Source organism: Neltuma alba, unplaced genomic scaffold (genome assembly GCF_004799145.2).
Source record: "Neltuma alba isolate B1F8T4 unplaced genomic scaffold, ASM479914v2 tig00012609_pilon, whole genome shotgun sequence".
NCBI lineage: Eukaryota > Viridiplantae > Streptophyta > Magnoliopsida > Fabales > Fabaceae > Neltuma > Neltuma alba.
In genome coordinates, this window is record NW_021637054.1 from 8,791 (window position 1) to 27,412 (window position 18,622).

An 18,622-nucleotide genomic window follows, 5' to 3' on the forward strand; every position below is an offset into this window, starting at 1 on the left:
CATTTTTGCAACGGATTATCACGGTTTGCTTGCAAAGTTTGGGGTTACCCACAAAACATCCACTGCTTATCATCCACAGACAAATGGGCAAGCAGAAGTTTCTAACAGAGAAATCAAGCAGATCTTAGAAAAGATAGTGAAGCCTTCGAGAAAGGATTGGAGCTTGAGGTTGGAAGAAGCACTCTGGGCATAGAACTGCCTTCAAAACACCATAGGAATGTCCCCATACCGGCTTGTTTATGGGAAAGCATGTCATATTCCGGTTGAACTGGAGCATAAGACCTACTGGGCAGTGAAGATGTGCAATATGGACCTAGAGGAATCTGGTCTGGAAAGGAAGTTGCAGTTACAGGAACTAGAAGAGATGCGGTTGGACGCTTATGAGAGTTCCCGCATATATAAAGAGAAAACCAAGCAGATTCATGACCAGAAGATACTGCGAAAGCACTTTCAAGCTGGTGACCAAGTACTACTTTTCAAAGCCCGATTTGCACTCAAACCAGGAAAGTTTAAAACCCGTTGGGATGGGCCATACAAAGTCACCAAAGTGCATGACTTCGGGACGGTAGAGCTACTTGATGAGGCTAGTGGATCAGAATTCAAAGTCAACGGACACCTTCTCAAGCTCTACCACGACAGTACAAAACCTCCATGAGGCCAGGTTGTCCCTTTCCTCTCTCTATCTCTCATATCATGCATATGTCTGCCTGTGAAATGTTTTGAACATGAATGTTTGAGATAAGTGTGGGGGAGGGCCATTCCAGTAGTAGTAGTTAGGATTAGTTTTTTTTTTTCTTCCTTCCCCTTCTTGTTAGTTAATAAATGCTCCAAGCTTTCTGCTTTATCCACTCAACACTTAGTCTTTACATGGGAGTCTGGTAAGGATAGTGTGTTTTGAAATACATTGAGGACAATGTATTGGCTAAGTGTGGGGAGGACCTCCATGTTCTACATTTGTGAGCCTTTCTATTTCACATTGAAATTCTTTGATTGATTGAGCCCTACTAATTCTGCCATTAGTATTGGTGATTCTGTTGCTCACTATGCCCCGTACTTTGACTATTGCTACTCTGTTTTGAAAAAAAAAAAACAGAGAGACTTTCACTAGTTTAATTTTGAGTTATGCTTGTTCATGATTGAATATAATGCTTTGATTTATGATACTCCTACAGCTAATAATTTGAGTAGTTTGATTAATGCTTTGTGATTAGTTTAGTGTCTAATTAGCCAATGTGAGTGAACATGAGAGAATAAACCTTGTTGGAAGATTTTTGGGCCTAATTTCCTTTCTTTGTGTGTGATTATCCACTTAATTTTTCATTCTGCAGAACTTGTTTCAACTCTTAGTCTAATTACATTGTGATTATATGATAAAAGTGATTGAGGCATTCATATTTATAACCCTATTATCCCAAACACAAACCTCTATCATTTTTATCCATTGCATACCCCTTTTGAGCCTTCACTTTCTTTTTATTCTCGTTTTGGACAAGCGACAATGCATGTACATCTCAATTGCATTCTCAAAGCATCTTAACATACTCATGACTTGTCATATCATAGAATGTTGCTACTATCTTTCATAATGTGTTTGAATGCCAATTTCCAAAAAAAAAGTGAAAAAGAAAAAAAAAAAAGAAGAAAAAAAGTTGAATATGAAAAAAAAAAAAAAAAAAAAAAATAGAAGATAAAAAGAAAAAAAAAAAGAAGTATGGGAAATAAGGCATTCCTTTGGATTCTGTGAAGTAGCAAAAGTAGCTCTGTGAGACATGATTTTATGAATATCTAGTGGTATTTAAGATGCTTATCATTCATATGTGCATGCATAGTTCTTGTCATTTTTCTCATTCATTCCATGTGGCCTAATTCCATCATTACAACCCTTTAAAGTCCTCATGATTTATTGTATAATTGTGGTAGTAATTGAGACAGTAGAGTTGTTACAAGCCTATGATAGAGTGTGAATTAAGTAGATCTGAGTGAAAATTACCCTAATGAGGTGACATGAGTGAAACACTATTATCCTTGAGAGCTTTCTCTCATTTATTCACTTTCAAGGTTGATTACATACTTGACTAATCCTTTGCATTAGTTTTAACTATGAATTTTGCTAGTTTGTTGGATGTCATTGATTGGGCTTTATACTCTTTCCATGAATTTGTATAACTCTTTAATTGCTCTTGGTGTTAGTCTTAGTTTTTCATGTGATTGATCGTTTTGCCCAAGAGTGCAAAAGTTCAAGTGTGGGGGAGTTGATAAATCCTGATTTTAATATATTATTTGATATCTTTTTGGAGATATTTATCATTAAAGTGGGATAAATTGCATTGATTGTGGTATTTTGAATCAAATACTGATTGCATGAAATTAGAGATTTAATAGGAGATCTTATCATATTTTTATCTCTTTTTAAATAATTAATTTTGGATTTGATGATAATATCTCAATTTATCTTTTGCAGGCCTTAAAAAAAATAAGGAAATAAAGATAATGAGAAAACTGAAAGGAAGGAAATAAAAAAATACAAAAAAAGGAAAATTGGAGACACAGCTTGGATGACATCAGATTATGATATTATCTGTATTTTTATGGATTCAAAAAGAGAATACAGAAATTATCCACACGCCTATCCTTCAGATTTGATTTGGATATATATTATATCTCCTCCTTCACGCAGGTATCACAGCTGCCCCCCTATTCCATTCCTATATATACCACCGTACACACACTCATATTCACACGCCTCATACCCGCTCCACACATATACACCAGTTCTCACGCAATCACAAGCGGCGCACCCATTCAATTCTCATATTCCCCCTTCAGCCAAAGACGCACTTCACCCATAGTGGCGCGTTGTCTACCTATTCCACAGGCTTCATTATCATCATCCATCTCTTCCATAACTATCATCATCACCGTCGGCCCCTATTATTTGTATTCTTCTACAAATAATCTTCACACCCACTTTCTCACCAAAGCCTCCATGAATTCTCATTGCTTCAAAAATATTATGGATTCTTTTAGAGCTATGAGAGGCTAATTTTCTTGTGCTTCTTGGAGATGGAGGAGTAGCTTGAGCTTGGAGCTTCAACTAGGGGAGTATATAGTTTTCAATTAATTTTCTCTTGGACTTCATTAGATTTTTCTGTGTTAGGAATGTTTTCATTTGATTTGGAGACTGAGATTATGCGTTATAATTTCTGTTAATTGGATTTTTGCAATTTAATTTGAGTTGTATTACTTGGGATTTGAATTCATATATATTTTCTTTGCATTTATTAAAATTATCTTATCTGGCGTGTTGTTAGATTTTATGATTGAGATGTATTGCAATTGAGTGTCTCCGTGAGCATTCTTTGAGAGGGAAACAAGTTTTATTAACTCAATTTAAATTGCACATCAAGTGGTTTTTAAAAGTAACTTAATGACTTGATTACTATCTAGCGTTTAGGGTAGTTACGTGTTGAGTTTACTTGACCCAAACTGTGTTTGGGGTTGTTTTTCTTAACTTGGTGAATTATTTTACTCCCATATCTTTTATTAAGCAAGGATAGCTACATTCTCTTTTCAAGAAGCATTTTCATTACTGATTTTCTAAAATTCAAATTTGCATTTTTCATTCTTTCTTTATTAAAAATACCCAAAAAAAATAGTTTAGATTTATTTCTTATTTTCATAATTAGTTTTATTAATTGAAAAATCCTTTTTCAACCCCCCTTTTTATTCTTTGTCACTTAGTTAACTTAGGAATTAATAAAAGGCTCCTCAAGAGACATGACCCGAGTTGTACTTTACTGCATAATTTGGTTTTATTTTTAATTTAACCCAAGGCGACTAAAAAGGTTCAAATCAAAGACTCACACTATTTTAATAAAAGTATCAAAATACCTCTAACTTAAAAATGGTAAAGATGCAAAAATGCTCATAAATTTTTACCCATATGCACAAAACACCATATGCTTTGGGGAGATGCAAAAGTGTCCATATATATATTCAAAATGAAGATAAAAGTATCAAAATACTCCCAATTTAAAAAACAATTATGGAGGGACATTTTTTTTGTTCTGAAAAACAACAATTATGGTGGCCGGGATATAAGATTGACTTAATTTTAAAATGAATCAAATCATTACCATTTCCCCTTGATGGACCTAAAACTATGGTATGAATATATAAGAATCAAAACCAAAATGAAGGCAAATTATAAGGACCAAACATTTTATTCATCTTTTCTCAGTTAGGGATATTTTAGTACTTTCATATGTATTTGAAATGTTTGAGTACTTTTGTATTTCTAAAAAGTATATATTATTTGGCGCACTCTGGATAAAAGTTTATAAGTAATTTTGCATTTTAATCATTTTTTAGTTGAAGATATTTTGGTACTTTCATAAAAATAGCATGTCCCACTACAAAAAATAACGAACATCAACTTAGGCTATTGGACATGTCATTTTTCCTTTGATTTTGATGTTTATGGGTATTTTTGTAATTGAAAAATGTTTGAGTATTTTTAAATATTTAGTATAAGTTTATTAGTATTTTTGCACTTTAACCCTCATTTAAATTATCTAATGATAAAGTAGCAAACGAGGCCGAGCAATGAGAAGCCTAGTGAGGTGTGGCTTGTGAGTCATGCATTCATTTTTGGAGCTATTCTTATGTTTCCTGCACAATGTCTTTTTTTTTCCTAGGCATATATATATATATATATATATATATATTCTTCTATTGGAGGCAGTCATGTTCAAGACATTGTCGGTTACTAAATCCACACAATATGTTTTTTTTTTTTGCTGAGTATAAATATTTTTTATTAAAAATAATCCTGTTCAAAGCACCTATACAATATGTTTTATCATACAGTACAATGACAATACACAACATAGAAGGCCCATAAAGCTAGTAGAGTAACTCGACATGGGCCGAAGACAAACCGAAAAGGAGAAAATAAATACCAAAGACAAAAAGGCCCACTTTAAGACTCATAATGGATTCATACCAATGGGGTTAAGTCTAGTAAAAAGAATTAGCTCTTCACAACGTAGCAAACTAATATTCAAATCCCCACTGAGAGAGATACCTATATTTAGTGCTCGACAGTATCTTGAATATGATTGCTTTTTAAGCAAAAAAAAAAAAACAATTTTTAGAGACAGATTGGGTCCGCTAACTTGCCATAAAAGTTATAGGTTGGGCTAGCAAAATGACATTCCGTTTTGAGGCAGGCTCTCAGCTCGCCTGCTTTTTCTTTTTACCATTTTTATTTTTATTTTAATAAAAATAAAATTACTGTTTTGCATTTAATTTAAATATCGCATTTGTTTAGGACTGTACACAGGTAGACTAGGTAGGATAGGTATTCTATGGCATGTTTCCTCTTCCCAAAAAAGACATGCAAAGAACTTGATAGTATCATATCTAATTTTTGGTGGGGGGATTTTGAAGGTCATAGAAAGATCCATTGGAAAGCTTGGGGAGTCATGACTTTAGAAAAAAGAAGGGGAGGAATGGGTTTCAAGGACTTTCAAAGCTTTAACTTGGCTTTGTGAGGAAAGCAATGTTGGAGGATTTTAAAAGAGCCGGATGCTCTTTGGGTTAAAATTTTAAACGGAATTTACTTTCCCTATTGCCCCTTTATGTCTACACAAAAAGGGGAGAGCTTCTTGGGCTTGGAGCAGCCTTATAGCAAGAAGGAGATTATTGGAAAATAATATCCTTTGGCAGATAGGAACTGGTACTCGTGTTGACTTCTGGAGAGATAATTGGATTCCTTTACTCCCCTCTAGTAGGATTCCTGAACATCTGGTTCCTAAACAAGGAGTCTTAGGAATGGTTGCTAACTTCATTAGGGAGAGATGGGAGATAAGAGAGTTAGATCTTCCTGATATAGTGAAACATGCAATTCTTGAAGTTGTGATCCCAGGGCAAGGCATTCAAGATAGAGTTCATTGGATCCAGAATTTTAATAGACTTTATACTGTTAAATTGGGATACATGTACCTCAAAGCTAAAGGATTAAACAATCCAGAGGGGCCTAGTTCGTCCAATTTGAATGATAAGGGAGTTTGGAACTTAATTTGGAATCTCAAAGTACAACCAAAAATAAAATCTTTTATTTGGAGGGTCTGCCATAATGCAATGCACTAATCCCCTTGCTGTTTTAAATGTTGTGAAAAGAGTGAATCTGTTGTGCACCTTCTTTTGCTGTGTGATTGGGTAAAAAGGCTGTGGTTTGTGAGTCCTTTAGGCTTGATAATGTCTGACTCTAATATCCATTCTTTTATGGATTGGTTCATTATGATTATGTCTAAGCTAAAGAATGATGGTTATGCTCAAGCTTTGCTAGTTTATATCTTGTGGTATATCTGGAAAAATAGATGTATGGATCTATATGAGCGTTGTACTTTTGACTTGACTTGGGTTCTCGGTTCTGCCACTAAAGCTGTTAATGATCTTTGGACAACAAAAGAGTGGTTTGTAGCTGATGATACCCCCTCTGTTTCTGTTTCAATTTCACAAGCTTGGGATTTATCCCCGAAAAGCTCAATGTGGATGGCGCTTTTTCTGAAACTAATAAGGATAGTGGTTTTGGTTTTGTCTTGAGAAATGATGCAGGGCAGGTGGTAAACGCATGTGCCAGGAAGTGTACAGCAATTTCACCTTTTTTTGCAAAAGCAATGGCTCTTATAGAGGCAGTAAAAAGCATAGCAGAAGCAGACTTGGGAAAAATTCATGTGGAGTCAGATTGTAAAGCGCTGGTAGATGTTGTAAAAAATCAGAGTTTTTGTCAAGATTGGCAAGCAAGTATTTTGGTAGATGAGCTTGCGGCAGTTTTCAAGTCCAATGCCAATATTTCCTTATCATATATTCCTCGTTCTGGAAATTTAGCTGCTGATTGGTTAGCTAAAGAGTCTGTAAAGGGTCTGTCTTGGTGTGGTTGGTCCCCTTCCCCCCAGTCCCTCTAGTTAAGATTTTGGAGTCAGAATTGTTGAACTCATGTCTAGGTACTGTTAGAGCTGGTGTAGGTTGATGTTCTTCAATCTTTTATAAATGACATCTTTTGGACCAAAGAAAAAAAGAAAAAAAGACTGGGCAGGATAGGCCCTGCTTACAACATCATATGTGAATAAAACATTTACAGGAGCGAATCGAACCGGCAATATGAGCATTAAATTGAGCCACTACTCCTCAACAAATGTAATTATTCCCTGATAAACAATATTTAAAATATCAAATATATTTCATAGGGAGAATCATGTTTAAATCCACTTGAAATATTGAAATTCAAAATCAGGCCTCCATTTTGAATTAATTTCTAATTAGAGATTTATGAATATTATTAAAAAGACCAAAATGTCCTTCTATAATTAAAATATGAGCTGATACTTATATATTTTTCTCCTATAAATTTTTTTCCAAAAATATGAAAATAATAAATTATAATATTGTCATCAATCCAAAATTTGTAGAAAAACTTATTGTCTGAATAAGTTTTTTACCCTTAAAATATATGTGTGTGTTCTATTTGAAAAAATGTATGAGTTAAAAAAAAAATATATTTGTGTGTATTATGAAGTATACGGAGGATGGATCAATATTAAAACTAAGTAGAAATTAAATCCATCCAAAATTAAAATCTATCAGTACCTATGCTGTTATATTGATAATGGTGCTAGATTAATCATTAATATGAATCAAGGACTGTGTTGTAATTTACTGTCATCTATTAAAGATTTACTATTTTCAAAATTTGAAAAATTTGGCAAAAAAAATTTTTAAGAAAAGAATTTGTGGGGAAGAAAAATATATAGGTAACAACTTATATTATAATTGTAGAGGGGTATTCTAGACTTTTAACAACATTCATAAATCCCTAAAAGGTGGCCTAATTAGGGATTTGTTCAAATTGTAGGCCTAATTTTAGATCTTAGTATTTCAACTGGATTTAAATGAGATTCTCCCTATTTTATAATTCAACAACTTTGAATATTTCAAAAGGGAAATATAAATATTAGCTGTCCAAGTAATTCCACAATAATTACGCAATCATAATCTTGTCGTCATTTCCTTCTATTCTGCCAATAATGCTGTTGTTACTCATCGCCTTTTTAGCAACCACCTGCTGGTTTCTGTAATCAGGGACTTGATTCATATTCCTCTATTAATTTAATCAGTAAATATATATGAATGATGCAGGACGAAAACCACCACAGGTTCCTCATCCACCTGGATCGTACCAAAGCTTACCCAAGCGGAGGAGGACCATCTTCTTGTTACCCGCGGCTGAACTCTGGCAACGACGGTGGCTGAAGCTCTGGAGATAATTTTATTGCAAGATTTTTGTTTTTAATCATTAAATAAAATTTGTTTATTTCTAAACCTATCTTGTGGTTGAATAACAACATATGTTTATTAAAGATGCCAACTTTATTGCAAAAATATTCTTCTGAATAGTTAATGAGAACTAACGAGTTGCTAAATTAAACTTGTAAATCTATGAGTCTTTCTTGTGATCGAATAACAACGAAGGTTTATTAAAGGGTGCAATTTTATTGTAAAAGTTTTGTTGTGTGAATAGCTAATAGGAATTTGGATTTGTTAATTGAATCACAAGGTAGACACAGAAGTTAACAAGTTCACTTTAGTAATTCATAATTCCTTATTAGTTTATCACAACAAAACTTTCGCAATAAAATTGCCCTCTTCAATAAAACCTTTATTATTATCTAATCATAAGACAGCCTCAAAAATAAACAAAATCCAATTTTGCAATTCATAAGTTTTCATTAGCTATTCATAACAAAACTTACTGTGATAAAGTTGTCAGTTGTCAGCAGAGTTCTAGTCACAGTTTGTCACTGGAGCTCTAGCCATAGGTGTAAGTGAGGAACAATATGGTAAATCATCCAACATTCACGAACCTCAAATTAAGCCTATGGACGAATTAGGGTTTGTTAAATTGTTCAACTTCATTTGAAATTCCATTTAAGTCAGCTTTATATCAGATTTTCTCGTACTAATTTGTTATATTTTATAATTTGTTATTCAGTATATATTAAGATTTTGAACCCAAAAAAATTTCTTTTTTAATGGATTGCGTACCTAGCTTTTCTTTTTGTTTTTTTTTTTACCATTTATATAAACTAAATTTGTATAAAAATTAAAAATAAAAACTGAATAGGCACAATGCATACTCATCTGACAGCATATACAATATACTGCCTTAATAATCGAACAGCCAAAATTTCAAGGAAAAGCCTCGATTGTTATGATACACAAATTTAAAAGGAGTGGCATTCTTGCCAAGCCATAAATGGTGTGGGTTTAGTGGTTTACCCTTCTTTGTGAATTTCTTGCACTTTTTTTTTATTGTTTCAAATATTTCCCATCTATGTTATTAGCCTCTATGTAATTATGTTTATACTCTTCTAACATTTTTTCACATATCTTAGTTAGGCTTAAATTTCTTACGAAAGTATTCTAGTTATGACAACATTTTTACACATATCTTAGGCTTAAATGTCTTACAAAAGTATCCTAGTTATGGCAACATTTTTTCACATATCTTAGTTAGGCTTAAATGTCTTACAAAAGTATTCTAGTTATGACAAAAATAAAAACAATTTCATAAATTGTGAATAAAACTACTGAAGTCATCACCTGTCAAGTTCAACCAAATCACTTAAAAAAAGCAGGTGGTTCACTGGAATAGAGTTGTCTCCCAGTAATCTTTAAATGAATTTTCAATAATTGAAAATCTATAGTTGAAATGATAACTTAACAAGTTCTTAATTGTCATGTTTGTTTTTTAAAAAAAAAATTATAATCCGACCAGTAAAAAGCCTTTTGATTTTTAGCAATTTATTTGTTCCCAATTGAGTTAGAACATTTTGGCCAAAAAAAAAATTGAGTCAGGACAATTTGATCTATAGTACTTCATTTCTTGAAAAATCTTTATCGTGAACTTTCATATGCCATTTTATAAATTCATGGTCCTTCTCCGTCGTCATAAACCTCAGGAGGCCCCTGTGTCATTTTCTTTCGTGTTAAACTCTCCTTTGTTAGTCTTCGCTTGAATTAATTAGGCCAATCCTTCTACACCTCTACTTAAGATCGTATGTGGAAAATGTCCTCATGAAAATTTTTTTTTTTTAAAAAAAACAATTTTCATAAACTCCATGGAAGACAACCCTCGTGAGTAAATTAAGTGATTTGAATAGTAAATAATAAAATAGTGATTTTCAGGCTCATAGCTCCCTACAATCATCGAGGTGCATACTAATTAAAACAATTGCACAAAAAAATATGACAAACCACCTATACTAAATGTAATGTTACAAAAACACATTATTACGTTTAAATTCCGAGCACATCTCAGCACTATTTTAGCAACGCCACCCCACATATCATTAACTTCAATGCAACACTCAAAAGCTACCTTTTTGCTTTTGTGTTCAACACATAAGCCGATTGACCTGCCAGTCTAAACACTCGTTAACACAAATCTTCCAAACGTGTCACTCAATTATTACACTGCGAATCATAGATGCAGCAAAGTGTTGCTAAACACAATACATAACTGGTGTCAATTGAGACTAGTTGCGAAATGTATTGCAAATAAAACTGGAATTACAGGGAAAAGAAGATAAGACATTTGGACATTGATATAAAATTCAAAACTTATTTAACAGTGACCACTACTAGTAAACAGGGATCCAAAGATGGATTACTTTATTGCATAACTGCTAGATAACAACAGCACATGCCCATTACAATGGGACTTTTTAGCAGGTTTATCCCAGCCCGTACCTAAAAAGTAGATTCAGAATATATATAACCAAAATGGTGGGGAACCCTCCAAACAGTTCGTTCAAACTTGCACTCTATTGATAATGGGTATGGTGAATAAACGAGTCTGTAACAGTTCAACGGCCACTTAATCTTCCGTTGCTCTTCCAAAAGTCACCAACAAGTATCCGACTAACTAATGATTTTAATTTAATCCAACTAAAACAGTAAATTATGAATTCTCTACAAAAATCACTGCCCAGTCATTTTTTATCAGACCTTAATGGGCAGAACCTAAATAGGAAACCTCTGAGAAACCTCACCAATTGGCGGAGACATTCCACCCAGGGCAAGGTCCATTGGTCTACAGGATATATTGGTATTGACCAACTTAGAAGAAAACCAGGGTTATTAAGCATTGGAACGAGTAAATTGTGATGCTGAATCTGTAGCACTACGCGTTCTTGTAAGAAATCGCCCAAGCAAGCCATAACCTGAACCAACAGGGGCTTTGTCCTCTTTAGGAAGGATCCCATTAGAACCCGCAGCACTGCTAGGGGAATTAATTGCGTCTGAAATTCCATTGCTCTCCTGAAAGGAAGATTCATAAATGAAATATTTCAAAAATATGAAAGCAAGGAATGACACTCCAGACATTTCAAGGACAGCACTCTTCTGATAGCAGTGGAGCAATAAAAGATTTAAGGGAAGAGAAATTGTAATTATTCCCAGAAAGACACTTGAGACCAAAGCCACAAGTGGTATGAAAGAGCTGTTTATCTAGCAAAAACATGGGCGATAAACTAAACATGGGATAGGAAGTTTCTAAATACTACTTCTAATCCTTAATATAAGACCTAGTTGACTAATTTAGCGAGATTAAGGAAATCAAGTAAGTTATTTATTTGTAATAAATAGATGTTGTCTTTCCTAAAATACCCTTGTTTTTCAGATGTACTAACTAAAACTATTACTTGATGGAACTTTTAATATAGACAACTACTACAAGGACTATTTTGAAAAAGATAGATAAATATGAAAAACAAAATGAATTGTAGTTTCATATTTATGACCAAATTAAAAGCTAAACTAGCTCTTATATTAAGGACAGGAAGTAATAAGATTATTCAACAATAATGAACAAGAACTGTCCCAAAACACAGCCAAGTCCAGTAAGTCAAAAGGCTCAAAACCTGGCATCGTCCCGCAGAATATGAGGGAGATATTGGATCGGTTGACAAATTTGGAGGCAAGGACCCAGTCTGTTGAAGTACATGGTCCTTTGTAAAAGATGAAAATCAATAACTAATAACCGGCTACAAAAGCAGATAGTGAAATAAATTCGTAATAATGGCAGCAAACACTAAATAAACATAAATTTACTCATAGTTTGGATGATAATTGGGGGAATTTAAAATTAAAAAAAAGAAAAAAAAAGGTCCCTTGGGGGGCAGTTTGATGGGGAGGCAGTTGGCACATAATGCTCTAACCAAATTGATGCAGCTGAGCATGTCATGATATCCAAAAGAAAAGATTTAAAATGAAGTAGGGAAAAAACTTTCTTTTGCAGCTCCTGCTCAATGGGGTTTGACTGAGATCTAGCTTTCAGATGTGATTGTAAGATTCTAAATTGCACTACCCATCAACCATATAGAATGAAAATACCAGATTTCCAGTAAATCATGGTACCTAGCTGTACTAATATGAATTATAATTATAATTCTTAGATATCTTTTGCAGATCAAAGTCTAGGACTACAATAAAAATTACCCTTGATAAGGGTGTGACAGATGGTTGCTCTAAAGATAGCCTTAAAGAACTTGATGGTAATACCTGTAAAAACCAGGTAACAAAGTTCTTTCAAAAAACGCCTATAAATGGTTATATCAAGCAAACTTAATGTAATGAACATGTTCTTCAGCTACCAAGTGTGCCATTAATTTTAGCAAAACTTGCAAGCAAAGAGTTTACTAATTTCCAACAGTCTTATAGAGAGCATGAATGCAAATATGCAATAATTAATTAGCCTCGGAAACATAATCCTTACCCTGGAGCTGGGTGAAACAGGTGGTAAATCAAGAGCTGGCCTGGAAGAACTGGAGGAAGATGCCTGTATAATTAAAACTTCAATTATTAGCATCATAAAGAAACAAAATTCAAATTTCGAGGCCAAGCCAAACAAAGATAATCCATTCATAAAGATCATTCAGCCCATGCCTGAATGCGCTCTGTGGGTTTGCCATTCTCCAATTTCATGGCAAATTGACACAATTCAGTTACTCTGTCGGTTGTGGATGCCTAAAGAAGATAGAAAATAATTATTAAATTGTAATCGTCAATCTTGTATAATATCATTCCTATTAAATACAAACAAGAGAAAATTCACGTACTAATTCAAAAAATTAATATGTAATATGATAATACCTGCTTCCCTTCTATTTCTTTTATTTTAGATTCCTGAGAAGCAAAAGAAGAAATTAGATAATTACACAGCCAGCAAGAAACACAAAAAAGGGAAGAAAACAAAAGAAAAAGAAATCGTTATAATTGAATCACCAGAACACGGACGGCAACGCGAACATGTGAAAAATCCCCACATATAGTATCTGTTTCCCGTTGTATTTCAGAGATCTACAATAAAATATACTCAATTATCAATGACCAATAAGCTAAAACCATAAGTCCACAACTTCCAAATTTTTTACTTACCTCCACCCTTGTATTTTCAGTTAGAGCAGCACACTCATCTAGACTGCTATCCAGGCGATTTATTCTTGCAGATAACTTCTTCTTGGCCTCCTGAAACCATTGCAAATAAGTGAATAGCCATTCTCAGGTATTCCAAAGCATAAAAGTGCAACGCTATTGTGTATATTTCATCCATAGAAGTGCAACACTATTGTGTATATTTCATCTAAGTCTTCATTGACATGATTTCAAATATGATAATGCCTCAGGTTCAATAATGAACCTTCCTAGCAAATCCTATCATCACAATAAAATTGACAAATGCAGGTACGCAATGACACTATCAAAGGAAAAATCCACATGATCAAGATCAATACACCGAGCAATCATTTAATTTCTTTTCCAATAGTAAGTAATCATTTAATCTCACCATTGAAAGAAACTAATAGTTTTGCAACAAACTAAGAGGGGCAGCCTATAGAAAATAGAATAAAAAGGCCTACCTCAATTGATTCATAAACCTTCCCCAGCTGATTGCCTATACTTGTGCTAGCATCAGATAAACTACGCCTTGTTGCAAACATCAAATCAGGAAGTTTCCATCCCTGAAAAAATGCAACAGCCATATAACTCAACCAACGGGAAGGTGCAAACATTTGTAAAACCTACTGGCAAAGAACTGTACATAACAGAATTCCAGATAGGAAGGTAGTTTTATACATTTAAAACATTCCAAACACCCGATTGTTTTACCATCCAATTTGGTATAAATTATACCCAAACACACCCATCAATTCAATCTCATTAGTGACACATTATGTCAAAATATTTGGCAAAAACATTACTAGAGCTCAACACGAGACAAGAAAGCCTACTATAATTGCAATTACGCTATGTCACATTTTACATTAGACTGTTCCAACCATTTAGGGAGAAATCACAAAATACATGCAGTCAGCCACAACTATCATTTGACCAAATCTCAACATTAAAAGAGAAAGTTGCAAACAAATTAATACCTACGGATTAATAGAGTTCAACCACCTTACATGTACAATTTAAATATAATATACTCAGCATACATAGAAACTACCGAGCCATAGCACAAAACGTGCTTGTAAGCTAAATTGATGATTCTGCCAACCAAAAAAGGAAAAGCATATTCTTACCTTCCACCAAATGTAGCCATATCCCACCACCACAATAATAATTACTGTACCATATTTTCCTGCACCTGAGCATTTCAAAAGCCAGTCAGCAGATACTGCAAACTATTGAAAAGAAAAGAAAAATAAAATATAATTTCAGGATAGCAAAGACCCTGTAATTAAACCTATTTTTGTCCAAATGTTGCAAAAGAGCTGTGATAATGTAATAAAATGGCCTGAACTAGTAACAATTAAACAGAAACAAAACAGTCCATTAATGTGTGAAAGAAGGCGAATAACCAGAAACTGATCCACTGGCATTTACAATGGTGATTGTTCTATCTCTAGCAAGAAGTTGCAATTCCTGACGAAGGCTGCTAACCTGTAAATTCAAAGTTTCATCAGTATTTTCAATATTTTACAAGCTTCCAAGAAAATTGCTAAAGTATGATTGTTATTGTATAGGCATTAGCAGACACTCATACAACTGTGTATTTATCAAAAAAGTTTGTTTTTAAGACTAATATTTGAGAAAACAGTTTTTAACACTTTCAGAAAGCAAAAATGATATCCTTTTAAATGAATCAGAAAGTGAGGATAAACACTTCGCTAATAGTGCAAAAACCGTATACAATTTGACGTACTTCAAACTTACGAAGCTATGAATAGGATGTTGCTATATGCAACCACTAAGCATAAGTTTGGCAATGTCATCTGCGACTATACTACATAGGAGCGTGCATGACCTGATAGGCTTGGAACCAAGCCCAGCCCAACATCTACTATTAGGCTTGCAGGTTGAGTTTAACCAATGGGTTCAGGTAACCCAGAACAGTCTATATTAAAAAATTTTTAGGTTGACACTTGATATACAGTCTTAAGCAGTTCACTGGTGTCCCTTTCTCTTTTCAAAATATTCAATGGCATCTCTTTATCTTCATCAGAATGTTCAATGGCATCTCTTTCTTATCTTCTCCAAAATCTTCTTCCTTCTCTCTATGTTCAACCGCCTTCACATACCACCATCTTTCTTCAATGGCAGCATATAGCCTCCTACTGGTGCTATCACTGTTACACAAGGAATGACATTTGACGGCACCAATCTCCTTCTTATCCAGAATCTTCTCATTTCTCTCAGACCTGTTCTATTGTAAATTATTATATTCTCAAGATTTTGTGATACGATTTTCAGTATTTTTTTATTTTGTAATATGATTTTGTCTATTTTGATTTTTTTTTTTTAATTCTTAGATGTGTGATATGACTCTTAGATTCTGATGGTCTTAGTTAATATTTGAGCTCGGGTTCCATCAGATTATCTTCATATTTCTTCTCAACCTCCTTCCTCTTCCTCGTCTTGACTTCACCAACACTAGTGAAGGAACATGGCAAACAGTTGATGCCACAAGGTTAGGCCCATGACAAAACCTGCCGGAAATCACCAAACCAATTCATGGGCTAGGTCAATCCCCAGCCCCGTCCTTCCCATACATGCCCCTAATTGCAATAGTATATTTCTACAAAAGAAATAGAAGACAGTGGCATCCAGCAAGTTTCTAAGACCTGCTTGAAACATGATGAGGGTTCTGAATACAGTGCAAGTAATTAACTTAACGTGATTGCATATAGCAAGAAGGTTGAGAAGATAAAATAATTATTAAACAAAAATACTTACAGATCAAGTTATAATGTGTTGCCATTGTGCTTTTAACCAAAATGTGGACATAGCAAAATTGGCTCTTAAGCATGCTCTTTTTGTGCATTAAACAAGGAACTGTGCAGTTTATACTTAAGTACGAATAAAAATAAAGAATTTAAAATTATGAAAGAGCGACTTGCACATTGTCTTTTAATTCTGAAACCATAAGCGTAGGATTCTCCTGAGTACAGGCATCAACAAAGATTTGTCTCCCAAAACTGAACTAATAGATGGACGTTGTCACTATCCCAATCATCCTAATTGTGCATATGTACTATAGAACACCAAATAATCATAACTTGAGTAATTTACTCCGAACACAAGGGATTGCAGGAGAGTCAATGATTTGTCCGGTTTAACATAATAATTCTAACAACGTTATCAAAGCATCAATGCAATAATTGACATCAAATACAAACCTGAGCCATCAAAGCATCATTTGGTGGCTTTTTAACAGCTGAAGCAGACTCATTACTTCCATTTTCCTTCAAAAAAATCTGTGTTCCACAAAAAATAACATTCTAGAATCAGCATTATAAGGCAAATACATCTAGACATCATAATCATGTCACACCCAACCACCAAAAAGTAAACCACTAGAACGATAAAAAATTTCATATTTTAAGGCACAATACAATTATAAGGAATACGTAACTATATTTCTAGTCTTCCAAGATCATAAAGTAAAAACTCAGTAGCCCCAATATGAAAACTTTCATTAGCATCTTATGTTATTTAAAAACAAGTATGCTAATTAACACCTCTACAACAGGTCACTTTATTCAAATTTTGACTTGAATGAAGGGGCTTAAAGCCATTTACTAGCGTTACAACTCAGATGCTTTTGTCGGGTTTACTGTTAGGGCTACCGCTAATCTACTTAAAAGCACAGACAATTATTTACATTCAGATTTATGTCAAAGAGAATATTACTCCAACAGTTTCTAATTTTTAATTTTTGGGAGCTCAACTTTTCTACCAATGTTCAAATGGTCTCACATGCAGGCAGTTCAAGATTTGAAACGGGAAAGTGGGGGAAAACAAAAACAAAAGATAACAGGGGAAACCTCATGAGCAAGATGGGAGCATAAAAGAAACCTTACTATCGCATATGCACAATTTTACATATTTCATCAGACGTAATGGTTATATGCCTGGCTGTGTTTATTGCCTTGCTATCAGAATAAAAATGACCAAAAGAAATTTACCTTAAAGGCACCTGAGACTAAACTAGAGACATCTGGGATTCGCCCTTCTTTGGCAAGTACTGAACCAACAATACCTAAAAAGGACTTCAACTAGTTAGTCAGGATTTCATCAAAGGATAATGAGGTTCAAACAATTGAACCAAGACATATAATTAAGTGCTTTAAATGAACTCACGCATTTACAAAATAATCCGGTATATGTGTTGCAAGACTTAATGTCAGGATGTAATGCAAGGTTTCACAAAGAAGTTTTATAACTTGAAACTTTCATCAGTCCTCAGTCCCACTTCAAAACATAAAAAAATAATGGACAAAACACTAACTAAGCTACTCTTTAAAGTCAACACCATCACGAAAGTAGAATACTGAAATTCAGCTAGTCAAACTTAAACGAAGATGGTGCTTTAAATTAATCCCTCGGCTTAGAAAAATTTCACATCGACAAAGTCTGTCATTGGTCGCAGGATACCAATGAACGAAAATTAACAACCCTCCCGAATAATTACCATCAAAGTTCTAGTTTCATCGACAAACCGTAAATCGGGACAGATTCTAAATAAAAGCGAATCAGCAGTAAAACAGAAATAGACAACGAAGAGGAAAATAGAGTAAACCTGCACCGACGAGAATGGTAAGCTTCCCGATTGGGAGAGCCATGGCGTCCAGTCAGGTATAATATTTGTGGTTCGGCCCTAATCAACTAGCGAACGGGGTTGCGAAGCATTGAAACAGAAACACAATAGTCAAGCTCTCCAGGCTCCACGATGCTCGCTGGAGAAGACGCCAAAACTCCGCTTCCCCTTTCAGTCTCTCCACGAATTTACGAACTGAGGAATGAGGCAACCCTTTTCTGCGATTCCCCTGTCCAGCGACCTGTTTTTGGGCCGCGCAATTTATAAAAGAAGTTAAAAAGGTTAATTTTTTATGGGAAAATTAGGATTTTAGGTTTTTGGACTGATCCATATACAAAAAGTTGAAAAGTTGTTTATATGGGAACCTTTGTATTTTAGTCTCCCGAATTTGCATTAATTTTTTAAATAATCCATGTAATTCAATTTCATCCGCGTTTACGTTTTTCTTGCATA

At 34.1% G+C, this 18,622-nt stretch overlaps 2 protein-coding genes across 5 annotated transcripts; one reads left to right on the forward strand and one right to left on the reverse strand.

The window, feature by feature from the left end:
- Positions 1–217: 217 nt before the first annotated feature.
- On the forward strand, positions 218–655 carry LOC114729174 (uncharacterized). Its single transcript, XM_028916148.1, has one exon. It carries the CDS (start codon positions 218–220, stop codon positions 653–655), a length of 438 nt encoding a protein of 145 aa, XP_028771981.1.
- Positions 656–10,707: 10,052 nt separating this feature from the next.
- On the reverse strand, positions 10,708–18,400 carry LOC114729178 (uncharacterized). 4 transcript variants are annotated; one of them, XM_028916155.1, is made up of 14 exons: positions 18,152–18,400; positions 17,538–17,611; positions 16,749–16,826; positions 14,931–15,012; positions 14,652–14,716; positions 13,986–14,087; positions 13,504–13,593; positions 13,351–13,425; positions 13,219–13,251; positions 13,012–13,092; positions 12,842–12,904; positions 12,565–12,627; positions 11,988–12,056; positions 10,708–11,385 (listed from the first exon to the last, which is right to left on the reverse strand). In XM_028916155.1, exons 1-14 carry the CDS (start codon positions 18,192–18,194, stop codon positions 11,206–11,208), a joined length of 1,098 nt encoding a protein of 365 aa, XP_028771988.1. In that variant the 5' UTR covers positions 18,195–18,400; the 3' UTR covers positions 10,708–11,205. The 4 variants fall into 4 exon arrangements, with proteins under 4 accessions (XP_028771988.1, XP_028771986.1, XP_028771990.1 ...); XM_028916153.1 differs by having other exon boundaries at positions 11,988–12,074; positions 18,152–18,399; XM_028916157.1 differs by lacking the exon at positions 12,565–12,627.
- Positions 18,401–18,622: the final 222 nt, after the last annotated feature.

What these genes read in the sequence shown, in the direction of transcription:
- LOC114729174 (XM_028916148.1), top strand. Translation starts at nt 218, where the DNA reads ATGTCCCCATACCGGCTTGTTTATGGGAAAGCATGTCATATTCCGGTT.
- LOC114729178 (XM_028916153.1), bottom strand. Translation starts at nt 18,194, where the DNA reads ATGGCTCTCCCAATCGGGAAGCTTACCATTCTCGTCGGTGCAG. An exon ending in TGCCAGTGGATCAGTTTCTG is followed by an intron (nt 14,717 to 14,930) that starts GTTATTCGCCTT and finishes TGAAATGCTCAG; the next exon opens with GTGCAGGAAAATATGGTACA. An exon ending in ATTCTGCGGGACGATGCCAG is followed by an intron (nt 11,386 to 11,987) that starts GTTTTGAGCCTT and finishes TCTTCCTTTCAG; the next exon opens with GAGAGCAATGGAATTTCAGA.